Source organism: Plectropomus leopardus, unplaced genomic scaffold (genome assembly GCF_008729295.1).
Source record: "Plectropomus leopardus isolate mb unplaced genomic scaffold, YSFRI_Pleo_2.0 unplaced_scaffold54, whole genome shotgun sequence".
Classification (NCBI taxonomy): domain Eukaryota; kingdom Metazoa; phylum Chordata; class Actinopteri; order Perciformes; family Serranidae; genus Plectropomus; species Plectropomus leopardus.
The window spans coordinates 1-15,864 of NW_024659297.1; the positions used below are offsets into that span (position 1 = coordinate 1).

General features: G+C 34.3%; 1 protein-coding gene across 1 annotated transcript; it reads left to right on the top strand.

Annotated features, from left to right (window-relative positions):
- Positions 1-418: 418 nt before the first annotated feature.
- LOC121939648 (gamma-aminobutyric acid receptor subunit gamma-3-like) lies at positions 419-13,596 on the top strand. The gene is made up of 3 exons (XM_042482644.1): positions 419-1,548; positions 1,987-2,144; positions 13,392-13,596. The coding sequence occupies exons 1-3, from the start codon at positions 1,308-1,310 to the stop codon at positions 13,452-13,454; spliced, it is 462 nt and encodes a 153-aa protein (XP_042338578.1). The 5' UTR covers positions 419-1,307; the 3' UTR covers positions 13,455-13,596.
- The last annotated feature ends 2,268 nt before the right edge of the window (positions 13,597-15,864 follow it).

Here is a 15,864-nt window from a genome sequence, read left to right on the forward strand (position 1 = left end):
TCTTCCTTCACAAATTCAACATAACACAAGGCAAGTAATTTATATACGCAAGATTTTTGGGGGTTGAAGTATTTCTTAAAGAGGAACTCCGCACTAAACTGTCCTTGCGCTGTGAAGTTCAGCACATCTGACTCATACTTCACTGACTCTGACAATACAGTCAAGCCCTCAGAGAATATTATCATAAGAGTACGAGATTAGAAAATGCTGACACGCGTCATTTTCGAAGGCTGGGTCATTCTTGTTTTTAACCTTTGCTGTGATCGACAGCAGAGATACAGACAGGAAATGCAGAGAGAGACAACTTGAGGTAATTTTGTAATAATTCAACCTGTCCTCTCAAATTCAGTGAAGTTAAAAATTTAAGTCAGCCCAGCTTCGAGCTTTTTCAACCTAAAACAAATAGTTTATTCTTACAGTGTATGGTTAATTGTTGATAATGTTAATGCTAATCCACAGGTGAAAAACCATTAAAACATTTCCTGTCTGTATACAGCTGTCCTTTAAATAAAGGTGAAAAAGCCTAGAAAATGATAGCAGGGTGTGTGCAGTCCTTAAAGTATTAGAACGTCTCAATAATAATATGCATTAAAAGTCACTGAATAGTCTCGAATTGGAATTTGTAAAGTCTTGTCACAATTTTGTATCCTAAATGTCAGTTATCCATCTTTTCTGTATTTACTTATTTATTTTGTCAAATTGAGTCGTCATAGGACAGTATTTTATCCAAAAATATCTTTAAAACAAAAAAAGAGGGAAAGGAAAGTATTTCTTTAAAATAACATTGCAAGTCATACTACCTATCATCATCCAAAATAGCATTAAAAACAAGTGATAGGAGGGTATATCGTTTAAAATAGCATTAAAAAAGTCAAACTATGATATGTCTCACAAAATAGCATAAAAAAGTCATATAGTACAGTTTAAGGTTGCAGCTTTGGTATAAACAGGCCCCGAGGATTGAGGATTTGACATCGTGTGGTGAAACCGTGTAAATACAACTTCTGGGTCTGTCATTTGATGCCACGGGGTAGAAAAAGTCTCTCTCCATAAAGTTATAGTGTGAAAAAACATTTATTTGTGAACTGATCCACTTGGTCCCCATTCAAGTTAACGGAGGGCTAAACGAAGTTGTCCACTCAGCTGGCGAAGTCTGTATTGGCCCAACGATGCAGAAGATCCAGGTACCTTTACATCTGGAAAGGCAAACTTTTCTGCCGCCACTGTGAAGCTTTCATGGGAAAGGACGTGGCTCGGCCTCCAATATGCTTTATCCAGTTCTCTCTGTACATCTATGGGTATAAATCATGATTAAAATAAAAGCTGCATCAATCCTTCCCGTGTTCTCCGCCTGCAGCCGTTATCTGTTTCTCTTTCACTCCTCTAACTCGCCCTCTGCGTGGTTTCCAGACGGCTACCCACGAGACGAGATCGTGTACAAGTGGAGCCGCAACTCAGCGGAGACCTCGGACCAGAAATACTGGAGGCTTTACCAGTATGATTTCATGGGGCTCCGAAACACCACGGACGTGCTCACGACGACAGCAGGTAAGACAAACGGCAACAAAAGGTCAGCAAGTCCAATACATGAGTCAAAAAACGGTTTCAATTCATGACATTATGGCTGATGATGACATAAAACGTAATCAATCCATGCGGGGAAGCTCTTATCTTTCGTGGAGGTCAAAGGTCACTTTGAGCTAGCAGCTGGTCAGAGTGAACGGGACAGTCTGTGGTTTGCGCCGCTGTTCTGCAGTCTGATGGCAGTGGCTACAAATTAATGCCTGAAGCGCTTTTGCAGTTTTGCATCGGGGTGGGAAGATCCGGTGCTGAATGAATCATCCCGATTCCTGATTCATCCTGTGGGGAACGAGAGCGTCGGCTCAAAATGATCTGGCGATGCAGCCGATAGTTGTCGAGATATTTTATTAAGTATCACAATTTGAAAAAGGAAACGGACTGGCCGTCTTTTCTGTCTCCTAACAGGCGACTACGTGGTGATGACCGTGTTCTTTGACCTCAGCAGACGGATGGGCTACTTCACCATCCAGACCTACATCCCCTGCATCCTGACCGTGGTCCTCTCCTGGGTCTCCTTCTGGATCAAGAGCGACGCCACGCCCGCAAGAACGGCTCTAGTTGATGTGAGAAACTTTCCTTAATTTCAAAAGCCTTGTGTGACTTGATCCTCCTCGGAAGTAGTCATTTGTTGCAATACATTTTTCGCTTACACCCACCGAATTGGCAGGTGACTCCAGTCCTCCCTGCGGATGATCAGCAGCGCTGCTCATTCAAACCGCAGCTCAGACTAACACGAGGAACACGAGTTCACACACAAATCTGCATGTTTCACCTTCAGCTCTTCATTAAGCCGCCATTTTTGTTTCATTTGTTATTGCAGATTTTATGTTGTTTTTTCCATGCATGACGTGACCGTTGTTTTAAATTATTTTCTTCCCTCATTGCATGCTTCCCAGTAGCTCATTTGCTTTTCTTTGGATGAACGTACGGTGCCGATTTAAGGTGGATTTAAAGGTAAGAGTCCATGACAGTGTACTGTGCAGAGTGAATATGCTGCGTGCCTATTCTTTATATCCAATTTCTAATTGAAAATATGACTAAATTTGACCTACACAAAACACCTACAATATTTCCATTTTAAATTGCATGGGGTTTGTAAATTGGCCTCCGCGTAAACATCACAAGCTACAGTTCACCTTTATCGATCGTCACCGCAGAGATTCGGTTAACGCGGCAGCCCAAAGACAGCAATGCGGGTAAATAGAGACAAATAAGATATACATAGCGAAAGATAAATATTAATCTAAAATAAGAATATAAAATAGGAACTATACTGTGACGTTTTATGACTTTTTTCCCATGTACCATACTATGATTTTTTTTTGCTTTAAAATGTTCTGACTTTTTTCCCACTGTACTCTGACTTTTAATGATATTTTGCACATCCTCTTCAATGACCGTTATTTTTTCCACATGGTATACTTTGAGTTTTTGAGATTTCCACTAAATACTATGGTATGAATTTTTAAACGTTTAACATCACATTTACACTATTACTTTACGCTACGCTACGACTTTACATTATGAGTGTTTTTTCTGCGTCCTATACTATTTTAGTTTTTTTCGACATACTATACTATGACTTTAAGGGTTTTTTTTCTATAAAGTGCATGATGACTTTTTGCTATACAGTATACTATGAATTTTAGTTTTTAACTTATTCTACTGATGACTACTATTTAAAAAAAACTTGTCTGACTGATTTCTCTTCATACTGTACTATGACTGTTTTATTGAGAATGTAATACTTATGACTTTTTGAAATTTTTTCTGACATATTATACTATTTTTACTACTATACTACTGTTTCTATACATTTTTTCTCTATATAACTTTAGTATGTCTTTTTATGGGATTTATATAATATATTTGTCAACATATTTTACTATGACTTTGGAGTATTTTCTATATACTATATTAAGACTTTTTTTTTTTTTTTTTAGCTTTATAAACATCCTATACTGTGATGTTTGATGACTTTTTTCTACGTCCTATTCTGACTTTTTGATTATATTAAACAACTATGATGCTTTATGATTTTTTTTCTAAATACTAGTATGTTTAGAAGATTTACATACTGTAATGTGACTTTTTGAAGTTCTCTACATAATGAAGAATTACTTTTTGAGTATTTCCGTGTGAGCTTTTCTTTTCCAGAATATTATACTATGACTTTCTGAACATACTATAGTATGGCTTTTTTGAGTTTTTTTCTACTTATTGCACAATGACATTTTCTGTACCATGACTTTAATTTTTCAATTTACTCTACTGTGACTTAAGTTTTTCCTCATACTATAATTTTCTAATGAATTTTACTGCATACTATGCCATGAATTTTTGAGTTATTTAAAAAACTCTTCTATGACTAATTTCGTTCTCTATAGTATACTAAGACTGTGTTACATACTACACAATGACTTTATTTCTTTCAAAATGCAATACTATGACTTTCGTACAGAGTATACAATAATTATTTCAGGGTTTTTTTTTTTTTACCTAGTATGCAATGACTTCTTATGAGTAATTTTTTTTTTTTGCTTATGATACTATGACTGAGGGTTTTTTGGCATACCATAACTTTTTTGAACTAACATTTTTCTATATAGTGTACTATAACTTTGTACCAGTTTTATATATTATAATTCTTGTCTACATATTATACTATAACTTTTAAGTATATTCTACATACACAGGTATGGTGTTTTGAAGGTTTTTATGAGTTTTAGCATTTCCACATAGTATTACCTGATTTTTATTGAGTTTTTTTCTAAATACAGTACTATGATGACTCAAGTATTTATACCAAACTATACGAGGACTTATTCTTTTTTTCCCCCCTATTTGCTAAACTGAGTATTTATGAGGTTTTTCTACATGGTATACTTTGACTTAATGAATTTTTACAGAGTACACTATGACCTTTATACGTTTTCAACAGACATCGCTGTGACTGAGTTTACTTCATGCTATGATGTATTTATTTTTTGGGGTTTTTTTTCTACATAATATATTATGACTTTATTATTTTTTCCTACATACTACACAATAACTTAATAGTTTAACCTAAATTATTACTATTGATTTATGAATATTCTGATTTTTATATCTTGCATGATAAACTATTATACATTTGAGTTTTTTTTCTGCATAGTATGACCAGGGTCGTTCCTAAATACAATTTTATAATTATTAAAGTATTTTTTAATCAAAGTAAGTGTTTTCTGTATGTTTTTTTTTCGCTACACACTAAACTGAGTATTTGAAGTTTTTTCGACATAGTGTACAATGACTGAGCGTTCTACATCGTACACTTTGACTTATATGAATTTTTAACATACATTACTGTGACTCACTTGTCTTTATACTATGACTTTTTGGGAGTTTTTCTATGAAGTGCATGATGACTTTTTTGAGTTTTGCTATATGATATACTATGACTTTTAGTTTTTAACTTATTCTACTGATGATGATTACTTCTATTAAAAAACTTCTCTGACTTCTTCATACTGTATTATGACTTTGTTTTATTCAGAATGTAATACTGTGACTTTTTTGAATATTTTTCTGACATATTATACTATCTTTACTACTATACAATTTTTTTCTATATATTTGTCCCTATATAACTTTAGTATGACTTTTTATGTGATTTATATAATATATTTGTCAACATATTTTACTCTGACTTTGGAGTATTTTCCACATACTATAGTAGGACTTTTTTTAGTTTTAGTATGAACATCCTATACTATGATGTTTGATGACTTTTTTCTACATCATATATCCTGATGTTTTATAATTTTTTTCTAAATACTAGTATGTTTAGAAGATTTACATACTGTACTGTGAATTTTTGTTCTCTACAGAATGAAGAATTACTTTTTGAGTATTTCTACATACTGAAGTATGAGATTTTTTTTCAATATACTACACTAACTTTTCAGGATTTTTTGTACATACTATACAATGACTTAATTTTTTAAAAACATATACTTACTATGACTTTATGATTTTTTTGTCTGAATTAAACAGACTTAATTCATCAGTTTTGACTTTTTTTTACATAGCGTACCAGGACCTTTCATGAGTAATTTACTTTATAATATACAATGGCTTTTTCAATATGCCATAATGTGACTTTTTCAGATTTTTTTTGTTACATACTGTACTATAACTTCAGTTTCTTTTTTCTTTTTTTATAGTGTTAGTTTTTTGGAGCGAGTTTTTTCTACATTCTGTACTTTACTGTACTTTTCAACAAACTTAAGTGTTAATATTGCACAATGACTATGAATTTTTTTACAGAGTACACTATGATCTTTACTTCATGCTATGATGTATTTATTTTTTAGGATTTTTTTCTACATGATATATTCTAACTTTTACATTTTTTTCTACATACCACACAGTAACTTAATAGTTTTGGGTTTTTTTTAAAAAATATATTATTACTATTTGTGATTTAGGGTCTTTTCTAAATACAATTCTATGATTATTAAAGTATTTTTTATCAAACCATACTTTGACTTTTTCTGTATTTTTTTTTTTTTTTTTTGGTGTGTTTTTTGCTACACACTAAACTGAGCATTTGAGTTTTTCTGCATAGCGCTCAATAACTGAGTGTTCTACATAGTATACTTTGAATTCTATGAATTTTTAACATACATTACTTTGGCTGAGTTTTTTTTTTATACTATGACTTTTTGGGAGTTTTTCTACATACTGTACTGTGACGTTTTATAAATTTTTTCCTACGTCTTGTACTATGATTTTTTTAGATTTCAACATATCCTAAACCTATAGAAAACCTTTTGAGTCTTTTAACACATGATGTTTTGATTTTTGAGTGATACTCTTCTATAAATACTAATACTCTACTCTTGTAAGTATTTACAAGTTGGGTGTTTGTCATTGTCCTCTTGGCAATACTCCATAGGTTCTCTATGGGGTTCAGGTTTGGGGAGTTGGCTGGCCACGGTCAGCTCACCGCTTGGAAGTAGTTTTGGCTCTGTGGGCAGGTGCAAAGTCCTGTGGGTAAAATCAAATCTCTGGCTGCGTGGACTTCGGACTTGATAAAACAAAGTGGACCAACACCTGCATATAACACGGCGCCCCAAATCATCACAGGCTACGGAAACTTCCCGCTGGACTTCAAACACGCTGGATTCTGCGTCCGGTCGCAGGACAGTAAAATGGACGAGATGTGATTGAGGCTCACTCAGCAACGGGAAATCAGAGACCGCTCTGCGCACATCTTCACAAGGACACGGATGGATGGATTTTGTTGGCAGCCAAAAGGACGCAGGACTCTAATGCAAATTCAAAAATGTACTTCGGAGGATGCCACAGTATGGAGGGTTGTTTCCTCTCAGACGGGGGCGGAACATGCGTGCGGGTCGGCTGTTGTTTGTGGTCTTTGCAGTGTGTTCATTTGCAACTTTTTGGCTTGGCGTCATGGCAGGGGCCATGGGGCGATGGAACAGTTGTCTTTCAGCGCCGCTTGTTCTTTGATGTTGATTTGGTGTTTCTGGGCCTCACGAGTCCCTCTGCACTTTGGCTCCGTGAATGTTTACTGGGTTAAGGGGCCTCGCTTTCCTCCGCTTGTCTCGCACCAGCACTTCTGTTTTGCTAATATCGAGCTGCAGGTGTTGGTTGATGAATTTCCTTCTGGTTGTCATCGTCGATGCATCCAACAATGAAGGAGTCATCAGAGACCTTTTAGGAGGTGGCAGGAAACAGAATTACAGTCTGAGGCGAATACTTGCTGTGACTTTGAGTCTTTTCTACCACGATTTTTAATGAGTTTTTCAACATATTGTAGTTTGACTTTTCCAGTCTAGTTTTTTTAAATCTTTTTTTAACCTACTATATGATGCTTTTAATGATTTTTTTCTGCATAGTCCACAATGACTATGACTTTTTCTACATAATATATTATGCCTTTAATAAGTGTTAACATAGTCCACTACTAGGACTGGGTTTTTTTCTTCATACTATAGTACTGTTTTATTTTTTACTTTAAAATCTACAAACTAAAGTAGGACTTTTTGAAGAAATTTTTCCAGGGTGCTACGAATTATATTATGACTATTTAGAGGGGTTTTTCTACATGCCTTTTGAGTTTTTTTGTCATACTTTTTTCAGTTTTTCTTAATATACTGTGACTTTTTGAAGGTTATCTACATGCATACATGTATTATGACTATTTTTTGAGTATTCCAAATACTACACCACGCGGGGATTTTATTTTATTCCCCACAATATGATTTTCTACATACTATGCTTTGAATTTTTGATGAATTTTATAGCCTATATTGTGAATTCATGGCTGTTTTTTACATACTGTTTTTTAATACTATTAATTACTATTAATTCTTTTGACATTTTTCAACATACTATGAATTAGTGAATTATTTTGCTACATTGTATATGGTGACTTATTGGGTTTTTTCATCGTACTATACTGTGACTTTTTAAGTGTATTTTCTTTATACTATACACTTTATAGAACTTTTTCCTGAATAGCATATTGTGACTTATGACTTTTATATACCATGTAAGTTTTTCCGATAAACTGTTATTACTTTTTGAGAGTTTTTTTAAACACACTGAAATGTTCCATAACTTTTTTCTACATACTGGTAGATTTTTCAGGATACTATCTGACTCTGACTTTTAGAAATTTTTCTACGTACAGAAATATGACTTTTTAGGTTGTTTTTCTAACATACTGTACTACTACTACCACTACTGTATTGTTTTCTCTTTCATAGTATACCATGACTTTTTGTTATTCTTTTTTGTACGTACTCTACAACAACTTGATTTTTTGGATAAACTATACTTTGAGGTTTTTTTCGACATAGTACACAGTAAGTCACTGACTTTTTCTATATAGCATAATATGACTACTATATTATACTATGATATCTTTTTCTTTAAATACTAGGTATAATATGGTATATAGTATACTATGACTTTATGAGTTTTTACTAACTTTTTACTAACTTTTACTATTTCCAACATACTGTGCAATTATTTTTTATATCTTTTTTCTACATAGTATACTATAACTTTAATGAGTTTGATATACTGTATTATTTGAGAACATTCTATATATACTATAACCTTTTTTTCTACAGCCTATACTTTGACTTTTTTAGGTTTTTTTTATACTATACTAGGATCTATTTTTTTCTGCATACTTAAGTATGTAGGGTTTTTGAGTAGTATGGGTTTTTGAGTTTTTTTCAGCTTACAATTTATGTTTTATTTTATGCAGTGCCGTAATGACTTGATGACTTTTGCTACATAGTATACGGTTACCTTTTTTATGAGTTTTTTCAACATACTGTACTATTATTTACTATGAGGTTTTTTTGAGATATTATATTCAGACCTTTTATTACTTTTTCTACATAGTCCACAATTACTTTTTCTACATAATATACTACGACTTAAACAACATACTCTGACTTCTATATACAATCGTATAATTTTATAGGTTTATTTTTAAAAGCTACACATTAACTTTTTTCTAATTTCTAAAGTAGTACTTTTTGAGGGGTTTTTTTTCCAATATAGTATATAATGTAGTTTTATGACTTTATTTCTATAAACTATATTATGAATTTTTATAAAGTTTTTATACATACTATATGATGACTTTTTGAGTTTTTTCCAGCATACTGTACTATGACTTTTTGGAAGTGTTAAAACATAGATACATATAATATGACTATTTTCTAAGGTTTTTCTAATTACTAGACCATGATGTTGAAATATTATTTTCAACATTCTATACTGAGACTTTTTCATGACTTTTTATATACTATATTATGAATTTATGACTTTCCTACATAGTATACTATGACTTATGAGTGTGTTTGGTTTTTTTTTTTAAACACAGAATGACTTTTTGACTTATTTCAGCATAATGTCGACATAGAGCACAATGACTTTCTGCATACTGTACCGTGGCTTTTTAGAAGCTGTTTTTGCAACTACTGTAATATGCTAAGTCTTAAGTCATCCTACATTTTTTACTTGGTATACAATTACTACAATTCTATATTTTTTTGAGTTTTTTCAGTGTAGTATAATATGACTTTTCAGAATTTTAGCTACATTATATACTATGACTTTTTGATTGTTGTCTAAGTACTTTGCCGTGAATGTGAATTTATTTAACATAACAAACTATGACATTTTGTGAGTTTTTCTACTTATTATAGTACGGTTGTTTAACTATTTTCAGCATACTCTGCTATGTATTTGTATAACTTTTTTCTACATAGTATACTATAACTTTAATGAGTGATATATTGTGTTATTAGAAAATATACTATACAATGACTTTTTCCCTACACCCTATACTCTGATTTTTAGAGTTTTTTTATACTGTACTAAGACTTTTTTTTCTACATACTTAAGTTTGACTTTGCAAGTTTTTTCCAACATACTATACAATTACTTTGAGTTTAATGCTATGCAGTGCACAGTGACTTAATGACTTTCTAAATAGTGTAGTTATTTTTTTCATGTGTTTTTTCAACATAACTATACTATGACTTACTATGTTTTTTTTTAAGATACTATAGTAAGACCATTAAATACTTTTTCCTACTTAGTCCACACTTTGACTTTGTTTACATAATATACTATGACTTCAATACGTTTTCAACATACTCTGATTTCTATATACAATAGTATCAATTTATATTTTTTTTCCACTTTAAAGTATGACTTTTTTTATTTCTTAAAAAATATGATATATTATGCAGTTTTCTGACTTTATTTCTTTCTACTATATTATGACTTTTAATAAGGTTGTTTTTACATACTACATGATGACTGTTTTAGTTGTTTCTACATGGTATGCTATGACTTTTTGAGGGTTTTTTTCATACTATAGAGTGACTTTGATTTTTCCTTCATACTTTACTATGATTTTTTGGAGTTTTTTTTCTTCACAATTTCTGAGGTTTTTCTAATTGCAATACCATTACTTGATAAATACTATTTTTGAAATACTATACTAGGATTTTTTTATGACTTTTTATTTACTATATTATAAATTTATGACTTCTTTCTACATAGTATACTATGACATAGGAAGAGTTGTTTTTTCTAAATAAGATACTATGAGTTTTTGAGTTATTTCAGCATACTGTTAGTTTTTGTCAACATAGTGCACATTGATTTTCTGCACACCATGCTATGATTTTTTTTAGAAGTTTTCTTTGCAACTACTTCAATATAATTTATAAGTCTTTTAAAATATCCTACACTTTGATTTTTTGAGTTTTCAAAGTACTATACCGTACTTACTATACTACTATGGCTTGAAATAATTTTTTAGAATTTTTCTATGAAACTTACTATTCCATTTTTGTAAGTTTGATATACTATATTATTTTTCTACATATACTATGACTTTTGAGTATTTTTCTACGTGGTATAATATGATGGTGTGAGACTTGTGTCAACATACTGTACTATGACTAATTTTGACTTTTTGTAGCATCCTCCACTCTGACTTTTGAGATTTTTTTTTTTTTTACTTATGATATGACCTTATCTGACTTGTTTTCTACAAATTTTCAATGTATTATACTATGACTTATTGACTTTTTTTCAAAATAGTGAAGTTAGAATTGTAGTTTTTTAAGAGATTTATTCTATGTAGTGCACAATGAATTTACATGACGTTTTGTACAGTTTTATAAACTTCAATACTGTTAACAATTAATGACTTTTTTTCCACACATACCATACTATGAGTTATTATTATTATTTTTTCTACTTAGAAGATTTTTCAACATACTACAGACTTGTTGAATTGTTTTTTTCCATATTAAAGTATGACTTTGGATTTTTTTTTAAATACTCTATGTCTCTGTAAATGATATACTATGCTCTGACTTTGTAGACATTTTCCGACATACTGTACTCTGACTTCTTTAGCAGTATGACGTTTGTGATGTCTTTTTTTCTAAATACTGTACTGTACTTTTTTCAGTTTTTTTCAGGATCATTGGTTGAAACGTAATAGAGGGCAAGACCAAAAAAAAAACCCATAATTGAACTCCTTATAAAACTCCTTCAAGTACTGACTAACACGCAGAAGTACATGATTGTTGATTAGTGTTAACCGCTTGCTAAAATGTTTTCTGTAACGCCCCCCTCCGTGGTTAGAGTTAGAGATGAGGCTCGGTTCAGATATATACGTAGGGGGAATTACATATCAAGGGAGCAACTACGCCCCCACGCAGCTCGCCGTCAAACAGAGCACGAGCATGTACGTTAGCTGGAATTCCGTTTGACACCAAAATAACAAACAAAACTCCAGAAAAAATATGAATGATTTTTATATTTAAAATGTTGTTAGAAATAAAATATAGATACACGTCCATTTTATTTTATTCTATTTATTACGTGTTAAGATTCTCTTTCTTTTCAGATCATTTTCTTGATATCCTCGCAGCTCCAAACAGGAAAGCTTTCCCTTTTTGAAACAATACACCCCTTTATTCCAGTGAAGTTTTTCCTAACGGCATCATTTCAACTTCACATTAACCTACTTTGTCGGCACAGTACATTCGCTGTTATTTTGGGCTGCTGTGATCTCCAGTCTTTCTGCTCGCATCTCAAAACACACACCGATACAAACAATAGCGACACCCACCCTTGTTGTGTGGGGCAAAGACCCTAGTTTCAGGACAGATTGAGTCTGTAGACATTATAAATGTCACGCAGTCTTGTGACCCGGCCTCTGATCCCGGACTGGTCAGCGTCTGATATTTGTTAGCATATTGCGGCAACTCACCATCACTACCGGACACGTGCGACACAGTTTGTTTGCCAAACACCATGTCTGTGAAACGGCATTTTGAAAATGTGTGTCTAAAAAAAACCAAAAAAACCCAAAAAACAGCAAATCTGTTTTTTCTGTTTTTCTCTTTTCACTGTCAATATTATTGGGCCCTCTGCAGAATATTTGCTTTGCACAGGCACAGCACGGAGAGACTGAGAGGGAAAGACGGCGAGCTTACGAGAACCAGGCGCAATACTGCTTTATACCGTGACATTAGCGATGATGTTTTGATGGCGTATTATTCATTAGGGCTGTGACAGTAACGGCGGTCATGTGATGCCGACCGCGGGATAGAGCTCATTACAGTAATCAGGTTTTTTTTTTCCTGCAAAAAGTTACAGGTCTGAAAATGGTGTGTGTGATATAAAATATACGGTAAAACTTCAATTAACAGCCCTGTCTATAATGTTATTATTATTATATTTGGGACGGGGATCTATACGGGACTGGCTTTTAATTCCTTTCACAGCAAAGTTTGAAACATAATCAGATTGTCTCTTAAACTTCTTGAGGCTGTATTTTATTCTAAACCATGTGTTATTTTTTGTTTTTTAGTAAAATTAACTGAACGATTGAATCCTACCAAACTAAAGTTGCGTGTAGCGTGTTCATATTGTCCTTTTTAAACAAAAGTGTAAACACGTGTACATATTTGTATGCGTGATCTAAGCAGCTAGCTTAAGTTATATCCGTCTGGTAGCCGACAACCGTTTTTTTATTTATTTTTTTTTACATCCAAATAACTTCTATAAAAAGAGCCCCGTCGCAGCCAGAGCGGGCCTCTAATTGAGACGGGCCCTTATTTGTCTAAATCTGTCGCAGCCCCGGCTAGTAAAGCGGGTGTTAAATTGGGACCGGGCTTTTATTTGAAGTTTTACGGTAAACGCAGTAATAATTGTCATTGTTAACTGTGTTCCATATGTTGCAAAAGCTTTTCCAAAGCTCTCTCCTTCAGATCCCCGCACGCAAGGGTCAGCGACAGTCTTTCAGGTGATTCATTTCTTAATGTGTCTAATTATTTCTCTTATGTGGTATCTATAAACAGAGAGAGACACTCCTGCATGCTGTCCCGCTTACTGCTGACATATTTATTGCACCAATAAAACAACATTTTGGTCCATCAGACCTTCATCAGGTGTGTCAGCAGTAAGCGGGACGGTGCGCGAGACTTTCTCTCTTTGTTTGTAAAATGCACCGTCCGTCGGTGTGCGTCGCTTAGCTTCTGCACCGGCCTCGTGGACTGTACTTTACGGTGGTGGGTGTGTGATTTGTGAATCTTTTCTAAATATAAAATACTACCTTTTAAAGTTGTCTGTCCCCCACCTGCATGAAATTTGAAAAGACAAGTCTGCCCTCAGCGCTGAATGTTTTTGAAGATGACTGACTCGTTTCTTAGCGCCTCTTCTCCCCTCAGACACGATCGGCGCCTATCTCAGGCCACCGCGGGAGGCCGGCGAGGCGGGCGAGGCGAGGCGGCTGACCGGAGGCCGTTTGATTCGACGACGATGGCCGGCGCGGCTAACACTCGATCCCGACCCAGCGGGACATCGAATCATCGGTGATACGGTCGATGCGGTTGATTCGGGGAAACCGGTTCGTCGCCCGAGGTTCTTCTCCTCCCAACCGAAGAACTGCCGTGCGGTCTGAAGAGAGGAACGACCAAAGTTTCAGAGGATGAATACAGCAGAGCTGCAACACAGCACCTTTTCGAAGGTGACTTGTTGGCTGGTACAAGGACAGCTTCCCCCGGAGACGTTAGAGACGCGCTCCTGAAGGACATGACGACTTTGCCCGAAGAGCGGCGCGATGAAGCAAAGCACAGTTATGCATTCTTCTGTCACAAATGCTGTCACAGCCGTAACTGTCACGACGTTGGGTTTTGTGTGCTATTGTGGACTTTATTTTTGAGGCTTTTCCTCATGTTTTATTTTGTCACTGTCATGTGTGGTTTAACCTGCTGTCCTAAACTTACAGTTTCACGGCGTAGTGCGACATTTTGTGATGTTTTACGGCACACCGCAATACGACTTTTTCAACACATGACATCCATGACTTCTCTTCCATGACTTTTTGATGGTTTTCAGGACACACCTTTGACTTTTTTACAGTGTTTTACGTCTCTGTACCACCACTTTATAATGGCATACTATTTTACGACTGATCTTTAAAGCCTGCTCTGACTTTTCACGACACATTATATCGTGTCCTTTTTCTATTACGTTTTTTGTGGCACTACCGGGACTTTGTTCTACGACACGACGTACTAGAACTTTCACGGCACGCTTTACTGTGACTCTTTTTCATCATGCATTTGGCACAGTGTACTAGAGCGTGTTTACGCCACACCATACTATGACTTTTTTTAAGATACGTGATACTCTATACTGTGACTTTCTTTGACACCACTATACTATGCCTAATTTTAGGCATATTCCACCGTGACTTTGTAATGGCGCACTATTTTATGATTGATATGACTTTTGCACGTTGCACTGTATGACTTGTTGTGCTTGTTTGTTCTGCTTTACGACACACTACACCGTGACCCTTTCTATTATGTTTTACGGCAAGAATTACTGCGACTTTTTCTCTGATAATTAAGGCTCACGATGGCTCTGGTCTTGTTCTATCACATTCTAAAGTCTGATCATTTTTTACGGCATACTATACTGTGGCTTCGTAATGTTTCATGACACAACATACTTGAACCTTTTATGGCATACTTTGCTATAGCATATTTCTTTTTACGATGTGTTACGGCACACCGTAACTATGACTCTTTCCTGTCACATAACGCTGTGACATTTGTTGTGATGTTTTATGACGTGGCACACGAGAGTGTCACGTTATTATAGCGTACTGTACGATTTCTGACTATTTTCTGGCGTGCTTTGCTACGACTTTTCAGGACATACCTCACTGACTATTTTTAATCAGACAGCACTATGCATACCCTACTGTGACATTTTTGTGATTTATGACTTTGTGTGTATAAGATGGCTTTGTATAACTCTGAAATGGAGCATCATTCTGAGACTTGGTCAGGACGCACTTTTCTATGACTTTGACACATTACACGGTGACTTTATGATGTTTAGTGACACTGTGTGTGGCTTTTTGTGTCGTTTTGTAGCACACCAATATAATTTTCTGGCATCCTGCTTTTTCTGATTATTTAATGGCATACTACATCACACTATTGATCCTTTCTGACACAATATAGCAGAGCTTTCCACGGCATGATTTATTTTGAATATATATCGAAGGTATATCTTTTTTTGCGATGTTTTATGGCATACCGTGCCATGATTTTTCATGGCACACTATTCAATGACTATTGTGAATGGCGTATGACTGTTTTGATGGCATATTTCTTTTTTTATGATGCTTTATGGCATTTAATG

Excerpts from the sequence above, each read along its gene's own strand:
- LOC121939648 (XM_042482644.1), top strand. The coding sequence starts at position 1,308 with ATGATTAAAATAAAAGCTGCATCAATCCTTCCCGTGTTCTCCGCCTGC. Across the intron at positions 1,549-1,986 it reads CGTGCTCACGACGACAGCAG|GCGACTACGTGGTGATGACC; the intron begins GTAAGACAAACG and ends GTCTCCTAACAG. Across the intron at positions 2,145-13,391 it reads CAAGAACGGCTCTAGTTGAT|CTTTTCCAAAGCTCTCTCCT; the intron begins GTGAGAAACTTT and ends ATGTTGCAAAAG.